Source organism: Triticum aestivum, chromosome 5D, assembly GCF_018294505.1.
Source record: "Triticum aestivum cultivar Chinese Spring chromosome 5D, IWGSC CS RefSeq v2.1, whole genome shotgun sequence".
Taxonomy (NCBI): Eukaryota; Viridiplantae; Streptophyta; class Magnoliopsida; order Poales; family Poaceae; genus Triticum; species Triticum aestivum.
This window is the reverse complement of record NC_057808.1, coordinates 285756551-285773688: the sequence shown is the minus strand read 5'-3', so window position 1 is coordinate 285773688 and position 17138 is coordinate 285756551. Positions and strand designations below refer to the sequence as shown.

The 17138-nt window shown below is 43.0% G+C and overlaps 3 protein-coding genes across 6 annotated transcripts; all 3 read right to left on the bottom strand.

The window, feature by feature from the left end:
* Nucleotides 1–1782: 1782 nt before the first annotated feature.
* LOC123121098 (ferrochelatase-2, chloroplastic) lies at nt 1783–7200 on the bottom strand. The gene is made up of 9 exons (XM_044541028.1): nt 6946–7200; nt 5784–6117; nt 5061–5204; nt 4764–4865; nt 4306–4409; nt 4097–4223; nt 3132–3284; nt 2804–2904; nt 1783–2265 (listed from the first exon to the last, which is right to left on the bottom strand). Exons 1-9 carry the CDS (start codon nt 7017–7019, stop codon nt 1950–1952), a joined length of 1455 nt encoding a protein of 484 aa, XP_044396963.1. The 5' UTR covers nt 7020–7200; the 3' UTR covers nt 1783–1949.
* Nucleotides 7201–9403: 2203 nt separating this feature from the next.
* Nucleotides 9404–14127, bottom strand: LOC123121097 (chlorophyll a-b binding protein 7, chloroplastic). 4 transcript variants are annotated; one of them, XM_044541024.1, is made up of 5 exons: nt 12343–14127; nt 12097–12243; nt 10711–10843; nt 10138–10230; nt 9404–9891 (listed from the first exon to the last, which is right to left on the bottom strand). In XM_044541024.1, exons 1-5 carry the CDS (start codon nt 12603–12605, stop codon nt 9595–9597), a joined length of 933 nt encoding a protein of 310 aa, XP_044396959.1. In that variant the 5' UTR covers nt 12606–14127; the 3' UTR covers nt 9404–9594. The 4 variants fall into 4 exon arrangements, with proteins under 4 accessions (XP_044396959.1, XP_044396960.1, XP_044396961.1 ...); XM_044541025.1 differs by having other exon boundaries at nt 10732–10843; XM_044541026.1 differs by lacking the exon at nt 12097–12243.
* A 261-nt stretch (nt 14128–14388) lies between these two features.
* LOC123121096 (uncharacterized) lies at nt 14389–16254 on the bottom strand. Its single transcript, XM_044541022.1, has one exon. The coding sequence runs from the start codon at nt 16109–16111 to the stop codon at nt 14633–14635; it is 1479 nt and encodes a 492-aa protein (XP_044396957.1). The 5' UTR covers nt 16112–16254; the 3' UTR covers nt 14389–14632.
* Nucleotides 16255–17138: the final 884 nt, after the last annotated feature.

The following is a 17138-nucleotide window of genomic DNA, read 5'->3' as shown; positions in this document are numbered from 1 at the left end:
TGTAACAACTGCAGGTGTTTCGTACTGGCAGCCAGTTTTCACCTCGCTGCCCCTTTTCTCTCTCTTCCTCGTTCTTTTCTTGTCCGTGTAATGATATTGTTGTTCCCATTTCCCGTCGAGCAATTATATACTGTACTTTTTTTAAAATAAACCAAAAACTTTGTTAAGTAGAGATAAAAGTTATATCGTCAGTAAGAAAAGATACAATTTCATCCATGGGCTTCTCAAAATAGTCCCTTGTCACTGAAACTTTCGCTAGTCTAGCTATTTTATACGCCACCTTATTTGCTTTCCTATTACAATGCTCAAACCTAGTAAAAGGAAAATCACAAGCCCAAAAATAGCAATCATCGAAGACCGTTGCCGCCGCTTCCACCGATTGTCCTCCATTTTTCATTGTGTTGATGACTTCCAAGTTGTCGGAGTTAATAACCAGATAGTTGCACCCTGCTTTTTGTGCAAGACCTAGTCCAAACCGTAGCGCTAAAGCCTATGCTGTCAAACATCAGCACACCAGTCAAATTTCCAATTCCCGCCAATAATAAATCTTTCTTTATCATCTCTAATGACAGCCCTAGCTGTGTTGCTAAGCAAATTATGATCAAAGGAAGTATCAACGTTAAACTTAACAAAGCCCGTAGGAGGTCTGCTTCACCCTCATGTTTTACTAGTTGCATTGGGAGAGTGTGCATTTACATAGTTAGTTGTTATTGCCCTAATCCCCATAGACGGCTGGTTCGCATTTTGGACCTTCCCTTCATGAACTAACATACACCTATCCCATCACAGATACCAAGCGGTTATAGCTACGAGGTCACGTACATTCTGAGTGCCCGGAATAGATAGCTCGTTCTCTGGCATAAGGAGTAAGAATTCCATAATTGTTTCCCCCACCCGACCGATCAATAGCACAAGCTTTTTTAATCACCTCGTACACTCCAGCTTATTCTAAATCTCTTTCGCCTTCTGACAAGGAACAAAACGTGTTTCGTGTCTTTCAGTCCATTCGAAATACTCATACTTAATGAAAAGGAGGTCAACCTGTGTAGAAATACGCATGGATCGTTATGCTCTCAATTAAACTTTTGTCCGGCGTGTCGGCTAAATTTGTCCGGACGCGCTTGACATCAATCAGTGCGTCTACATATACAGATACCAAAATGCTGGCTTCGATCTGACGTGAACTAAACTGCATTAACCAACACGCTACGTTTCTTTTCTTTGCGATCAAGAATCAATCCAGCTGCGGATTTTGTTTCCAGCGAACGTCAGATTGACGATTGACGTTTCACAATATCAAGCGAAATGAATAAAATGCCTTGATGACGTTTCTAGAAAAAAGCCAACGTCAGACTGTCAGAACGCTAGCCAATGTCCTTGTTTTATACTCCCTTGGATCCATAAGTGTCATGGTTTTAGTTAGCATATAATAAATCTTTGATTACAGATTGGTGCTCAACAAGTCATTCTGCATATAAACTAGCACTAATTAACGGGGAATATAATTATTTATAAGAACCCAAAGAGAGATTCGCAAAAGATTAAACAAAACTAACATACATGGTCAACGATGTGACCATGTACTCTTTTAAGCGCCAGTATATAAGCATGTGCCATTATACATGCTGGTGGTACATGACTCCTCCATACAATGGGTAAATGCTTACTCACCGTGTCCCCCAGTTCTTATAGAAACATGATGCTTACTCACCGTGTCCCCCAGTTCTTATAGAAACATGAAGTACCTATGACATTGTCGATATGTTATGGGCAAGACATAAGTGAAACAAACTCTAGCCTTTCTTTCTCACCCAGAAACTATCTTGTTATTATCATGGCAGTCTACCACCAAAAAAATAAATTATAAATTATTCAACAGTAAATCTACATGGTTTCTAGTTACAATCACCAAAATGGTTAACCACGGAGCATCGATAAAAATAAGCAGCTCAATGAAGAGTGTTCCGGAAAGCGGAAACTAGCCTCGGGGATAACAGCAGGAAGAAGGCCAGGACCGAGCCGAAGAACATCTTGGTCAGGTAATGCATCATGTCCATGTCAGAGTCAGTATCCTTGACCTTTCTGGTCACCATCGCGGAGGCAGAGGGAAGGGCTTCGACGACAGCATCGGCGAGGTCCGAGATGAAGGATGAGGTGCATCCAAGAGCTGGAACCCTGCCCCAGTTCTCAATGCCCGACTCTAGAGCCAACTCCCTGTACTCCATGTCGATTTCTTCCAGTGTCTCAATATGCTCGCTCACGAAGCTGGATTTGATTTTAGCAAATGATGTAAGCGTAGTCGAAAGAGGTTCACGTGGAGTTAAAAAAACAGAAGTCATGGTAACCTCAAGACAATGATGTACTTTGGACTGTGCATGACTTGAAGATGTAGCTTCAACTTAGATAAACATATATGAAACCAAAATTGTGGTGCGAGAATGGCCACTGACATATTAATATTGACAGATACGGCAAATGACACCAACGCAATAAACACAAACAAAACCACAATAAGCAAGTTGCAAACAGGTACATGATGGAAAGTTCAGGTAGAATTCACATAAGCACACAAAATGCTAAATTAAGATAAATTAGAGCTGGCCTGATAAAGTGATGATGATATTATAATAGTAGGAAATATTGCTACAGAAAGAGTAGTAGATGCACTTGAAATTGGTTCCGGTGATCAGTGTGAACAGAAGTCCACAAAACCAAAAAAACAGATAAAGCTGCATCAAACACCCTTATTGTTGTCCTAAAAATACTGAACTGGTAGAGTATAAATGGTAAAGTTGATGATTACCTTACTGGGACAGCCAGGAGACTCTTTACACCCTTTTGACCAAGTTCAACTAAAACTTCATCAGTATATGGCTTAAGCCATTGAACTGGTCCCACGCGACTCTGCCATTGCGCAGAAAGGTTAATAGCATTCGGTAAAGAAAAAGGAGAAATAAAACCTGTGTGATGTCTTCCACCATGTAGATTCGTAGGGTATTATAGTCAAAATTTGGTTTCTAACTTCTAAGTACATAAGTATAACATTTATATCCTTGAAATTAGCTAAAAATGCTTTCATAACCCTTAACAGTGATTACAAGACAAGTATTTATTCATCATTTTCTCCTTACCTGGTAAGCCAGAGTATGGTCATTCAAGGTTCCTCTGGATTTCAACTCCTCCATGATCAAAGCAATGCAGTCTTCCATCTGATCTCTGTATGGATCTCCAGCATCCTTAACATAGGTAAGTGGTACTCCATGTGCACTGAAGAATATCATAACCTGCGAATTATGAAACATAACGTCAGAATGATATTACCTTCTATTCGTTATTTATTCAACAAAATTGCACTTGCAAAATACATTTCATCTCAGATTTCAAAATACTCTACAACTTATAACATTATTCACACTCAAAAGTCCATAGAAGTTATAAAGCATTAAATATTACAGGTCTTTTACAAACAATCTACTGACATAGCTATCCTGTGCTCAACCAGAAGAATAACTTTTGTAGGTATTACCGCTTAAATCTATCCAAATAACCAGAAATATTGTAGTGTACAACATCTGCTAAGAATGTTACAATGAGATCACAGTATTGTTTTGACGATTACTTCATCAGAATACTGCTCTAAATTAGCTGCATATTTCTCTTTGCAGATCATTTTTCAAGTGCCTAGCATACTTCAGTATTCGCAAAAAGTTTGAAAACTGACGCATCTTTCCTAAAAATATAAACAGATCTTATTGGAATATCAAAATTTGAGTGGCCCCCATTGACCTCAATGTGGCTTCGCCCCTGCTGGCAAGTAATGCAGCATGCTATTCTCTCAAATGATGGGGTAATGGTTATGCTGAGACTATAAATACAAATACATCTAATGATTTAATTACTACTTATTGCCCAGACTCCAGAGGCAGGGGCCTGTAAAAATTCCAAAGCACAGGCCCAAGGAAATTTCTGTATGAAAGAATGTACAACACACCGAATGGCTATGCTGCAAGTTTGCAACTAATCCTACAGATCAACAACGACTAACAATACGTGAATTTTTTAAGAAACCCAGAAGCAAAACAAGGGATGTGCAAACCTCTTCAGGATTCGTAAAAACTGATAGTTCCTTCTCAATTAAGTCAGCCATTGATTTCACATAGCCCTCGCGCTGGTACCAAGATTCAATAATGGAGATTGGCAAGCCAGCAAAGTATTGATCTTCCCTGCACGAATGCCGCCATATCAGATTTTCAGGTTCTACATAGTCTGAAACATGAGGTTTCATTAGAGAAGGTAATTGCCTACTTGACAATGTTTTGGAGAACGCGGATACTAGAACCGCTTGTTGATATGGAGTATTGAGGGTATAGTGGAAGAACCACAAGCTTCGTAATTTTATCCTTCTTAATCTATCATCAATCAAAATAGTAGAAAAACAGTAATCATCAGTTAAAAATATGGAAATCACTTAGATAAAACCATAGTACAAAATTCTTGTCCCTAAAAATGTAATACATGTTGCAAGATAGTCAAGAACGTACAAAAAATTACATAGTTAAATTCAACAAAAAGTAAAACACAATCATATAAAAATGAAAATAAGATGGACGATGACAATGAGATATCAATCTAGAACAATTATATGAATTAATTACCACGGAAGAATAATAATTAAACAAAAAGACCAAGAAACTATTGTTGCCACTTACAGGAAGAACAAAAGGATTAAAGGCCTTTAAATTCGATTAGTGAGGAGGTCTAACCTGATCGATGGCTTCTTCGGTGAATGGGTACCAATAACGCATTCCAACATATATATCTGCTTCCAAGTTCTTACTTTTTAGTGCAACCTTCAAAGCATTTGCCTGCAGATAAAGTAATTCAGCTAAGAATGTGATAAATCTATTTTATTAAAACAAGTAATACTGAATATGATATATGCGACTATGGTGAAAGTTACAGAGTTTAACGAGTTTGTGGCAAAGCTGCTAAATCACAACTATATAGCTGTTAAAAACACAGAAAAAAAAAAGAGTGTGGTTAGATTGATGAACTTTTACCTGCTCGTCGGTAATTTTCCGCAGAGGTGATCCACCACCAATTGAGGCATACCCCTCTTTACTCTTAGGAGCTCTAAAAGTAGAAATAAGTTTGGCCAGTGGTCTTTGAAGAAACCTGAACAGCCTAGGGAGTCGGATGATATCCTGGGTAACAATTATAAAGTCAAAACTGAATTACCCAGTTGAAAGTACTGAAATCAAACAATAACACAACTACACAAGATAATTAAGAAACAGATAGGGCTATGTGGTTCAGATTGGGATAACTACCATGCAAAGGGCTGCCAGAGATAACATGACTTGTGATAAACAAGAGGCCATAGACTAGGATGATGAGTTTTATACTCTAGAGACTTAATTCTCTACTATCTCATCCAAAATGATGCATGGCTCTCCCTTTTATGGCTTCTTCAAATATATCACGGTCTACTCAATCTCTTCAGATGGACAGAGATTTTGAACTTAAACCTGTTTCAATTCGAAGTGAACAGTTCTAGTCCATCCGTATCCAAATAATGAAATAATCTTTTATAGGGAGGGCATGATCCCTCCTAAGAAAAAATCCCATGTATCTACAGAAGTTAATCTCTACCAGTGAAACAAATCCTCTGAGGGGGTAAACCTAACTAAGAAGAGAAATAATCATTGGTTACACATAATTAGCAAGGAACATGTGAAGTTGCATTGGAAATTAAAACTATAGCATGTGGTATGATCACTTACTGGATCAGCAAAGAGGTTGAACAAAAATGGTTGAACATCATTGAGGGTCTCTGGACCACCAAGATTTAGTAACAGCACTCCAACCTTTTCCTCAACAGCATGTGAAGATACACCTTTGACATCTTCATCAAAAGTAGTACATACATCGGTAGAGGTGGATCTCACAGAAAGATGGTGCTGATGTTTAAGTACTTGACTTCTGTGAACCAAACCAGAGGTTCCCCTTGCTTTTCCACTTGCTGACAACAGCAAGGGTTTAACCTTCCCATGCAAGTTTTGCTCGCATTTGGTAGAACCAGCAAGGTTTGTAGAACATCTGACTTTACCACATGACCTGTCAATGGTAGCACAGTCAACACAAATAACATAACAAAAACAAAGGTTACACTGTATTTCTCCAGGGGAAATGTCATGTGAGTGTAAACTTCAGCACATCTCAAAATGCAATCAGAAGCTAGATCAATCTATCCACATTATGCCAAATTTATTGCGAATTCACTTCAAACTATCTACTGACCGCAGATTTCTTTAAGCAATATTAATCACTAATTGATCAAATATATCTCAGCAATCATGTCTTCTAAACTCATGATCTTCTGTGGTCTACACAATCAACAGGACAGTGCATATTTCAGAGGTGGTCAACTTCTTACAGACCATTAGGACTCTAGCCATTCTTGCCAACTACTTGATCCTGTCTGTACGTTCCATCACCTCTAATAGATTTTGGTAGTACAAACAAATACTAATTTTACTCCATAATATGTTGAAACGTGTGATGCTCCACGGATGTTCAGAAATGGGAAACTGCTTCCGTTACAGGTTTCAGGAGCACCAACAATTCATTAATTCCAGGATTTGCTACAAGATCCTCAATCCAGAACATTGTAGCAAGTGCACACATGTTATTTTTATATTGTGTTACTCTACGGTCGCACAGCAAAACTAATCCAATTTTGGTGCCAGATCACAACTGAACCATCACAAAATTCTAGTGACCGCGACAGCGCCATAACAAAAACCGAAACCCCCCACCGAAATCTACTTCGCGCCGGCGGCACCACCCCCGCATCCAGATCAGCGATCAGCGATTAAAAAGAACAAAACGAACGAACGAACGAACGAACGAACACATGAACGGTGAGAAGCGAAGGGCACTCACGTCGTGGAACCGCTCTTCCCCAAGAAATTCCCGGAGCGCCCCAGATCAAGAGCCCCGGAGCGGACGCACTCCATGGAGGACAAAGGGGAGGGCTGGGCGCGGAGGACGGAGGAGATCTGCGGCGGGTTGCGACTCTGGCGTCTTCTTCCCCTCTCTCCTCTCCCTTTCTGGAATCAAAGTTTCTTCGCTTCTCAGTCTGGGTCAAATACGGCAGCGAATCGGCAACTACCCTCTCCCTCTCCCATTCCTTCGCTCACGTTCTTCCACGGAGGCTGTAGGGCCCGCACGGAGCTGGGGGCACCGGATCCCGCCGCGCGCTAATCTTGAAGCAGGTTTCACTTGCTTTTTGTGCAACAAAAATTATTCTTTTGCGAAAATGATTCAGATCTATTATCATCAAAGTTCACCGGAAGTACAAAGCACCTCAAACATAATAAAAATTACATCGAGATTTCAAGACCACCGAACAACCATTGCCGCCGTCAGAACGAGCCGTCGATGCGTCGTTGTTGTCGTTCCCCTGCCAGAGCCGGCTTGACCTTGTCGATGACAGCCGGGAAGCCTTCGTGCACGTGCCTCTAAGGACCAGCGCCCTGGAGCCGCAGTCGTTGTCGTTGAACCCCTGAATAGATTTGAAACAACTGACACCAAATCTCGTCACGTGACGAGAAACTCTAGCCTCACAGTCTAGAGGAGTGGCAGGAATTTATGTCGGAGCTCCGTTGACTACGTGTAGATGAACGAACTCGAGGAGGATCGGAGTCCGGAAGACAAACTCGAAGAAGAAGCGCCGCCATCCATCCGAGCGCCGCACCTACGAGGACTAAAAAACCCTAACCTAAACTATTGACCAGAGCGGAGGCACTGGGATTCCCCTACCCACCACCGGCAGTCGGAGCGGCAGACAGAGGGGAGGCGAATCCACGGGCTCGCCGGTGAAACCTGGAAGGGAAAGTTTACCCTGGCCGCCAAGGAATAGGGGAGGGAGAGAGAAACGCTAGTGGGTTCTCTTGTGCAACAATTTTTAACAAGAAAAAATAACAAAAAATCACAGAAATATAAAAAAATTGTATGCACACATCATATGAGCCCACAGAAGTAAGTACTAAAGCAGCGAGGACGGGGCGTCGACCTGTTGGCTTGGCAGCTGAGGTTGCTGCCAGCCCATCCGAATTCGAGTCCCGGCACGGACGCGCGGTGCTCACGGAGATTCTCCTATAAAGAAAAGCCAACCAGGATTAGCCCTTGGATTGGTTGGTCTCATTTTTTTAAGTGCTAAAGCAACGGCATCAAGTCATATTTATCAATTCATCTTTACTAATTTTCTCAAAAAAGGATTGTCATTAATCGATGAGATTAGTAAGAGAGAGATGTACATCTCGGAGTACATCTCTTAAGCCGTAGTTACAACGCAAAGTTTATTGAGTAGGGTGTGTGTATGCTTTGAGTTGTACTATATAACCGCTTAACTATTAATTGTACGAGACCCTTTTGTTCTTTGTTTTTGTTTTTTTAAGGAAAACGGGATTTCCAGAATGAAGGGAAATATGCAAAGCAAGTCAAGCAGAATGGTGGTGTTGAAGCATACAAGGAAGAGTTTATTACAATGGTGGAGATGAAAAAGGCATTGGCGGTCGAACGGAAAGGGGGAGAAGATGGCTTGTTTCTAGAGATGAAGGCCATGGATGAGTAGAAGTGGAAGGCAAAGGTGACGGCCGCCGATAGAAACACGCTAGTAGAGGAGAAAAGACTTGCATTAGAAGCGGAAGAAAAAAATGCTTGACATTGAGGAGCAAAAATTTGCAATGGCAGCCGTGGAGTGAAGAGAAAAGAGGGTGGTCGAGAACCATGCTGTCATGTTCATGGATCCTAGCAAGATGGACGAGAAGGCGAGGCAATGTAGGGAGTTCACTCGTGGGGACATCTTGACTAAGATGTGCGATGGCGGCGGCAGTTATATGAGTAATGAAACCCGGCTCCTAGTTGGGAAGCGTATGAAAAAAAAGAGTAAATGCTGGTTGTACGCAATTAACTGGATTTTATAAGAAGAAACACAGTTAAGTGCTGACACATGTGCAATGGGATACCTTCTACTGCATCTGCATGTCAAAACTTCCCATCAAAATATCTGCTCTTCACCTGCTTTTAGTTACCACAAGGCCCACAACTCCCATTTTCAGTAAGTGGAGCAATTTCGTTTCAGTAATTTTGGGGCACCCACAATTTCTGCTGAACAACACCATAACTCCACAACTGTACAACAATCTTATAGCCATGTATGATGTATACGCAGTAACCTACTCCCTCCGTCCCATAATATAAGAACGTTTTTTACATTAGTGGTGTCAAAAACGCTCTTATATTATGAGACGGAGGCACTAGTGTAAAAAACGTTCTTATATTATGGGACGGAGGTAGTATTTGCTAAAACTATATTAATTTCCTAGTAACAACAAACTGATCAATGTAATCCCATTTTCAGTAATTTTGGGGCACCCACAATTTCTGCTGAACAACACCATAACTCCACAACTGTACAACAATCTTATAGCCATGTGTACGCAGTAACCTATTTGCTAAAACTATATTAATTTCCTTGTAACAACAAACTGATCAATGTAAACGCTGTACATAAGCAGTTAGAATGCCTCAAAGAAAGGGGGATAAAACGTTGTTGCGGAGTGGATCCGACAAGTGCTCGATGAGGTTCTGCACAGGGCCCTTGCCGGTTACAGCAGCCTGGGCGTAGAATCCGATCCATGCAACCATTGCGAGACGACCATTCTTGATCTCCTTCACCTTGAGTTCTTCAAACGCAACAGGGTCTTTGGACAGCCCCAAGGGATCGAACAGTGCTCCACCTGGGTAGTTTATGTCCCCAGGAAGATATATTCCCAAGGGTTCTAGCGCCTCGATCCCACAGTATCTCGCATATTCTGGCCCAACCTGGCAAATAATGACATGGAGATATATGTCTAATGTGGCATTGTAACCATTAAATGTATGAAATGACGAGGGAATGTTGTACTAAGAGAATAATCTTGTGAGATTAAAGAATTATATGCGGAGAGCTGTCTACAATTCCGAAGTGTTTGCACACAAAGAAAACACACAAGACATGAATGTTTGGACGGCCCTATAGCAACTACTCAAAAAGTATAGGACTGAAACACTACATAGCATTTTTATTACCATCAGAAGGGCCTGACAGATAGCGATGACGATGATGCCTTGACCACCAGCAATTCGGAACCCAGGAATCCCAAGGTAATCAAGAGTATCACCCTGCAAAATCAACTCATTAGCTAAAGGCAGACATTTAAATCATTTGTAATGCAATTCGTCTGTGTTATTCAACACAGCATCTATGTACATAGCTGACAGGCGGCAGCTACACTGCATGTCTATTCTATCTCAGAGCAAAGAAAAAAGCTGACTTGCCAAACCTCCATGTGGAGGCTCCTAACTTTGTGTGCCAAATGCCAATATGCCTTGATTATAGCACAACAGGTCATGCTACAACACCTTCCAGCTGTGGGACTTGTGCAACAATGAAGATAATCCATGCATCCATTAGAGTTAGCTACAAACTAGTTTTCAGACGCTGAACGAAAAGATACACCGTGATTGCATGTAGGATGACAGGAACTATGATCTTGATATCTCTTCAGAGTGCACACATCTTCTTCAGGGTCTGTTCCAGGAACAGTCATTGTGTGCTAAAGGAACCCAGACATGGAAAACATAAATATGGATATATTTCACCTGAAGTTTGGCATAACCAACCTTCCACCAGACAGGCTCAACAAAATGCACTATCCCAAATAGATCTAACAGCTCAGGAACAACAACACCAAGAGCAGCAAGCATGGCCCATCGACAATGTAAGATCTCAAAGCTGCAAAGAAGGTTGTTGGTGAGATAAGATAACTAGTAGTTCAGCTTCACAAAAAAAATGTTACAACTGAACTATACACAACAGTTTAACTGAATAGAAGAGACTTGAATGTCACTAAAGGAGACCTATTATCATTCACTGCAGATAAGCCTACTATACACCTTCTGTGGTAAGGACCTCCATTGTATTTGAAAGAACAAGGCTACTTTGTAGGAAATAAAATCAATGATCTTACACCTTTATACAACTCTTCAGTATAGAGTACATTTAGAAATGTAAAACATAAATATCTTTTAGCTACTCCAAAAAAAGCTTCTAAGCTTAGGGCATAAGGTTTGTTGCGGGAAGCATAGAAGATATTGCCAGGTAATCTGTATGATACAGGAAGGCACAAGATCGTCCAAGATAACTTTTTCCCTTTGCATATCGGTCACATCTGTTTTTCTGTCACCGCCCTTAGTGAATACTATCCAGTGTTTGATACTTCGTTGGTTCACAACTATAAAGTGTTCTAACTTTTTTTGTGAATTAGATGTATATGGACATGTTTTAGTGTGTTTGTTCACTCATTCCAGTCCGTATGTAGTCCATATTAAAATATCCAAAACATCTTATATTTGTGAACGGAGGGAGTATCTTTATGTTTTTAAGTTAAGATCAGGGTATGATCTTCCATTCAGGAAGACCCTTTCTGCAAACCCATCTCCCCACCCTCCAAATCCTCTATTATTCAAGAAGGCAAACATATCAGTTTCTTTTTTTGTCAATTTAAGTCATTGTTCGCTGTCCATGCCTAAACATTGTAGATTGGAATTAGCATTTTGAACATCTTCTTTCGAAAAAAAAACATTTTGCCCGTCTTACAAGTTTTGCTTCCATCTGATCACCTATGTGCCAAATTCTGCAGCGCCAGAGCATATTATCGTCATTTGCCTGAACAAGGAGCAATCTCTCCCACGAAGCTAGGAAAATAAAATGCTTGCAGCACGACAACTATCTGAATACACAAAACTGATGATGGACCCAAAGAAAGCTGAAATAGAAGGGTGCACCTAACCATCAGCATTCAACAATGAGCAGGGGCACTATTTATTTGCAGTGTTCAAGATGTGATCAGATACTCTACACAATAACCATTCATCAAACAGACAAACACCGCTGCTCGTAAACAAGGTTGGTTCAGTAGTAAGGTGTATATAGACGCAAACTACTGTGACTGAAAAGTATTAAGTAGAAGAAATACGGTGACATACTTAAAGTAGTTGGCGAAAGCAACGGGGTCCCGGCCCAGACCTGCTATATCGAACCCGTAATCGCCCGGGTACTCTCCGGCCAGGTGCTCCGGGTAGTCGTACCGGAGGGGACCGAGCCACCTCGGCCGAGCTCCTCCGTACCAAAAGCTTCATCAAAGATAAGTTCCCCAAACAAACCGGGAGGTCACTTCATTCGCAGAAGTACACGTAACGGCTTTGCTTTTGTAAGGAGGGGAGAGTGCCTACCTGGAGCTGCGGGCCTCGCGGGCGGCGGTGCGGAGGGCGTCTGCCTCAGCGGCGGCGGAGGCCTTCCTGGACTCGAGGCGGCGCCGGAGGCTGGCGCCGAGGGGGCTGTTGGCGATGGCCTTGACGGCGGTGAAGGGGACGGCGGAGAACACCAGCACGCCCGCCAGCTCCTGCCACGATGCACGCGCACGCATTCTTTTCCGCCGCCGGCAGAAGACACCAGCGGACGGCGGCGCGGGGGAGCGGAGGAGGAGGGGAGGCATCGTGCGGGCGGTGACGTGGGCCCCGCCGACAAGGCAGTGGAATGAAATGCTCGAGGAAGAAACCGCAGACGTGGCGCGCTGCAGGTCACGAGCTACTCGGATTTTCAAAGGCTAGTGCTAGGCGTCAGCAGCCACTGGATCCGACACGAGATCACCATCCAGAACCGTCTGATCATCGCGGCAGGAAATCCTCTTAAAATAATCTTTTTTTCCATACGTTTGCAACATGATCGCATCTTCTTTTCCTCACGTTTATGTCAGAAGCATGTTGCAGCATTGCAAACACAACAGTGCAACAAATCGCCGAGAAAAATCATCGCACGGGAGCCCGCTTGGAACGCCGCAAAAAACACAACACTGACTGCATTGCTGAAGCTGCATGTTTGATGCCTCACACATTTGTTACCCTGACAGCCAACATTCTGCTACCTCCTCCGGCTCCTAGCTGCATCAGAAACATTCTTGCTCCGAATATTCATCGGTGCCTTGGGCTTCTTGGACTGAAACATAAAAAATTGTGGTTATAACATACTACTCCCTCCGTCCTTACTTGTCGGAGAAATGGTTGTATCTAGGCGTATTTCAGTTCTAGATACATCCATCTTTATCCATTTCCGCAACAAGTAATTCCGGACGGAGGGAGTACTGACCATGAGCTGGAGATCCTCTGCATCCTAGCAAGGAAAAACATAATATAAAATCGTTAAAACATATTCCCTCTGTTAAAAAATATAAGATGTTTAACCTTTTTTGTGAATCGGATGTATATAGAAACGTTTTAATGTGTTTGTTCACTCATTTCAGTCCGTATGTAGTCCAAACAAAAATATCTGAAACGTCTTAAATTTGTGAACAGATGGAGTATATGAAATTAACTGGAAGAATATACTTTTCTGCGCCTTTGCTCGGCTGAACTGTATACCCGAAAGGAATGATGTGCAGTTCACATATGTGAATACTAATTAAAAGGTGTAGCAATTTCAATATCTTGCGACATAAGGAACAAACATCATTGCTTTGTTGCATGATATAAAAAGCATTGCAGTTGACTATTCCTTTTTGTATCACAGTAACTCACTTACAGTTGCACGTAATTCAGACTTGGCAAACCAGTAACAGTTAGCCATTATGTTTTATGTTTTACTTCAAACAGCAAGGCTATAACTGAACTTGATACAAGGATTGAATCTAAAACTTTGCAAGAACTGTGTTGTGCTGGAAAAGTAAATTAATATCTACAACCTGACTCTAAACTCCAGTTTCAACAACACAATTTGTCACACAAAAAGCACAACAAAAAGCATGCTACAACATAGAAAGAAAGAAACAAGGCACTACCTGGCATGCAAGGTTGATCAAGTGCCATACTGTACACCTCTTCTATTGTTTCATTGACTGATGCAACAACGGAAGATAACTTAACTGGCTGGATTGAAAACCACTCCTTATGCATCAACTTCTTCCATGAATTCGTCGTCTGTTGATGATTTCTGATGAATCATTGTCACTGCTCCATTTTTTGGAAGGGGTATCGAGATCTTCCTTTTGTTGGCCCAGGTAAGATGGCTGAACTTTAATTGGCTAGATTTTCATTTTTGATATAACTGAATGCTCCTTGTGGATATGAAAAGTGATGAACATAATGTAAATGTACCATGGTCTATTTTGTAGAGACCAACCTAAGCAACCTTGAATGTAGTAACAAAAATGGAAGGTGCAAACACCATGCAAGGGCATGGGCTAAATGGTCACATTCACTAGTTTGTTCTTTTAACAGGAAATGTCAAGTTAATTAAAAATAACAGTATGAAGCAATAAGTCCATAACATGCTTGGGAACCATTCAAATAATGATGGCATAAAGGCACATGAACAACAGCCACCAATTATCCCCACCATTGCAGAAACTACTACAAATAACTCCTACAAAGCGGCAAATAACTAACGAGCTTACCATACCTACATCATATGTGTGGTGTATGATATCTACTTTCCTCGGAAATTTGTGATAAGATTTGGGCTATCCATCTACTGAGTACTGACAACCACCTGTTGTATCTGATCAGCAACAATCCTTGCCACAACCTCTGGCGAAAACCTCTCAACCATGTCTTCCCTTGCCTTCCTCCCTTTTCTCCTTGCCTCCTCCTGATCACCAAAGACGCGCCTCATCAAAGCTCTCAGATGATCAACTGATGGCTCAGCACAGAAATGACCCTTGAATGGCCCTTCTGTGACCTCAGTCAGCCTGTCCACGTCCAGTGGGTATCCATTCTCTTGAGTCAGGTACTCCGTTGGGCCTGACCAATTCGTCACAATCACTGGCAGTTCCATGGCCATGGCTTCGACCACCGGCCTGCCCCACCCCTCGCCACGGGAAGGTAGCACAAATGCATCTGCAGCCTTGTACAACCTTGGAAGGTCGGACTGTGGGACATGCTCATCAACCACCCGGACTTCTGCCCATCCTAGCACTGGCTCCTCAATGCTGGAATTGTTCACAAATCTGTGAACTTTCCCTCCAAAATCTGTGTCAGAGTGGTAGGCGTTGGTCAGTAGGTAGAGCACAACATCATCAGCTCCAGAGAACTCCTGCAGAAAGGCTGTCAGAAGCACATCCCAGCCCTTCCTCTGCTCCCATTTGAACACACTAAGAAACACAAAACCTTTGCCTTTGGAGCTATCAGTATTCCGTGTAGAATCATCAGGCGCCATGACAGAGAAACCAATCGGAAGAGGAAAGGCGACGTGCTTGGCTGGATCAAAGAATGTGACATCGACGGCCTGCACTACCTTGACGACCTTGGAGGGATCGACCCCGCTCTTCACGAATGTGGAGACGTGGAAATCTGTCGGTACCCAGACAGCATCCATCTGGTTACAGCGCCTGACATGCTCCGGCGAGACACGGTCAGTCTCGAACATCGTCCGGCCAATGACGAACGCCGGCTCGTCGTACCCGGTAGGTGGGCAAGGCAGAGACTCGTACATCGGCGGGTACCACGCGCCAGGCTCGCTGTGGCACACAACGACGGCACGAGAGAGCTCACACTGCGCAGTGGCGAGCCTGTACGCCAAGTTCTTGGACTGCTCGGGCAAGCCCTGCCAGAACTCCGGCGACTCGAGGTCACCGTGGTGGGCGATTGAGAGCGTGAAGTTCGCATCGACGCCTGCAGCGACATTCTCGTCAAGCGAGGCGACGTAGGACCAGGCCTCGGAGCAGTAGCCGCCGCCGGAGGCGAAAGGGGCCATCCATAGAACACATGGTGGGCGTCCCGCGTCCGTCGAGGTATCGGCCGCGGAGACTGGCTCCGGCGGGCTGAGAAGGGAAGACCTCGGTCTGAGGAGCAGGCGGACGAGGCGTGGCAGCGGATTGCTTGAGGTGGCGAAGAGCACGGCGAGGACGAGGGCGAGGAGGGACGGCGCCGTGAGGAGGAGAAGGAGGTGGCGCTTGGCTCTGGGTTTGGGTGCTGGAGGGAGAGCCTGCGCCGGAGGTGAACCTGGCATGGTAGCCGAGACGGCGGTAGGGCACGAGGCCGGCCGCGTCGTGGCTGACCGACGGAGAGCTCAGTCGTCGGCGAGGCAGATCGATAGGCAGGGGATCCGGATGTTGGTAGCTCAGTGAGAGCATCTCTAACCCTTCCCTCGAATTTTTATTTAACTCATATTATTTCCTTAAAAAGTTATTTGAGGGGAAGTTTTTAGGGATTAAGCATCATCTAGCAGATCTCTTATAATCTTGTAAAGTTTATTACTTCCACAAATATGCCCCCCCTAAAACCTTCCACCAGCCATAGTCATTCTCACGAAAAATAAGGCTGAATTGCGATGCTTCCGACCCGCCCTCAGCTTTTTGGTCAAACCCCGCTGGCCGTCCTCGGACCAATGATCGTCATAATGGAAAACCCCACCCCGCCTGTGACGCCCGGACAATTAGGCTACAGTAATTCCTTGCTAATGGGCCACATCACCACGATCACTGTTGTTATTCTCCCGACGATTCAATCCCGTTCAAATTCAAAATTCAAAATCAAGGCAAACGATAAAAGTTTTCAAACATCAAAACTAAAATGTTCAAATTGGAACAAATAAATCCTAAGTAATAATGGAGGAGGAACCACACTTTCATAAAACGTGTAAATACTCTAAAATGAGCAAAACAGCAGCTAAAACCAATAATTAAATGCTTTTTATAATATATAAAATATTAAACTAATTTATTTGGGAGCCCAAGTTATTGTGACAATAGAATAAATAGTAACACTATTTTAGGAACTAATTTAGCATTTTATAAAACTATAGTAAATAGAAAGTGAGATAAAACAGTAAAAAGGAAATAAATAAAAGAAAACACAAACAGAAAAAAAACAGAAGACAATCAAAAAAAAAGGAAAAGACAACCCCCGCGCTGGGCCAAGTGGCCCAGCTGGCCTCAGCCGCCCGAATGGGCCGGCCCACCCCCTACCTACCTAACCCCACTACCCCGAAACCCTAACCCCCCACTTCCACCACTCGCTTCCCCCCACTCCCCTCG

What these genes read in the sequence shown, in the direction of transcription:
- LOC123121098 (XM_044541028.1), bottom strand. Translation starts at nt 7,019, where the DNA reads ATGGAGTGCGTCCGCTCCGGGGCTCTTGATCTGGGGCGCTCCGGGAAT. An exon ending in GGGAAGAGCGGTTCCACGAC is followed by an intron (nt 6,118 to 6,945) that starts GTGAGTGCCCTT and finishes TACCATTGACAG; the next exon opens with GTCATGTGGTAAAGTCAGAT. An exon ending in CTCCTGGCTGTCCCAGTAAG is followed by an intron (nt 2,266 to 2,803) that starts GTAATCATCAAC and finishes AATCAAATCCAG; the next exon opens with CTTCGTGAGCGAGCATATTG.
- LOC123121097 (XM_044541024.1), bottom strand. Translation starts at nt 12,605, where the DNA reads ATGCCTCCCCTCCTCCTCCGCTCCCCCGCGCCGCCGTCCGCTGGTGTC. An exon ending in CGCGAGGCCCGCAGCTCCAG is followed by an intron (nt 12,244 to 12,342) that starts GTAGGCACTCTC and finishes TCTTTGATGAAG; the next exon opens with CTTTTGGTACGGAGGAGCTC. An exon ending in TCTGTCAGGCCCTTCTGATG is followed by an intron (nt 9,892 to 10,137) that starts GTAATAAAAATG and finishes ATTATTTGCCAG; the next exon opens with GTTGGGCCAGAATATGCGAG.
- LOC123121096 (XM_044541022.1), bottom strand. Translation starts at nt 16,111, where the DNA reads ATGCCAGGTTCACCTCCGGCGCAGGCTCTCCCTCCAGCACCCAAACCC.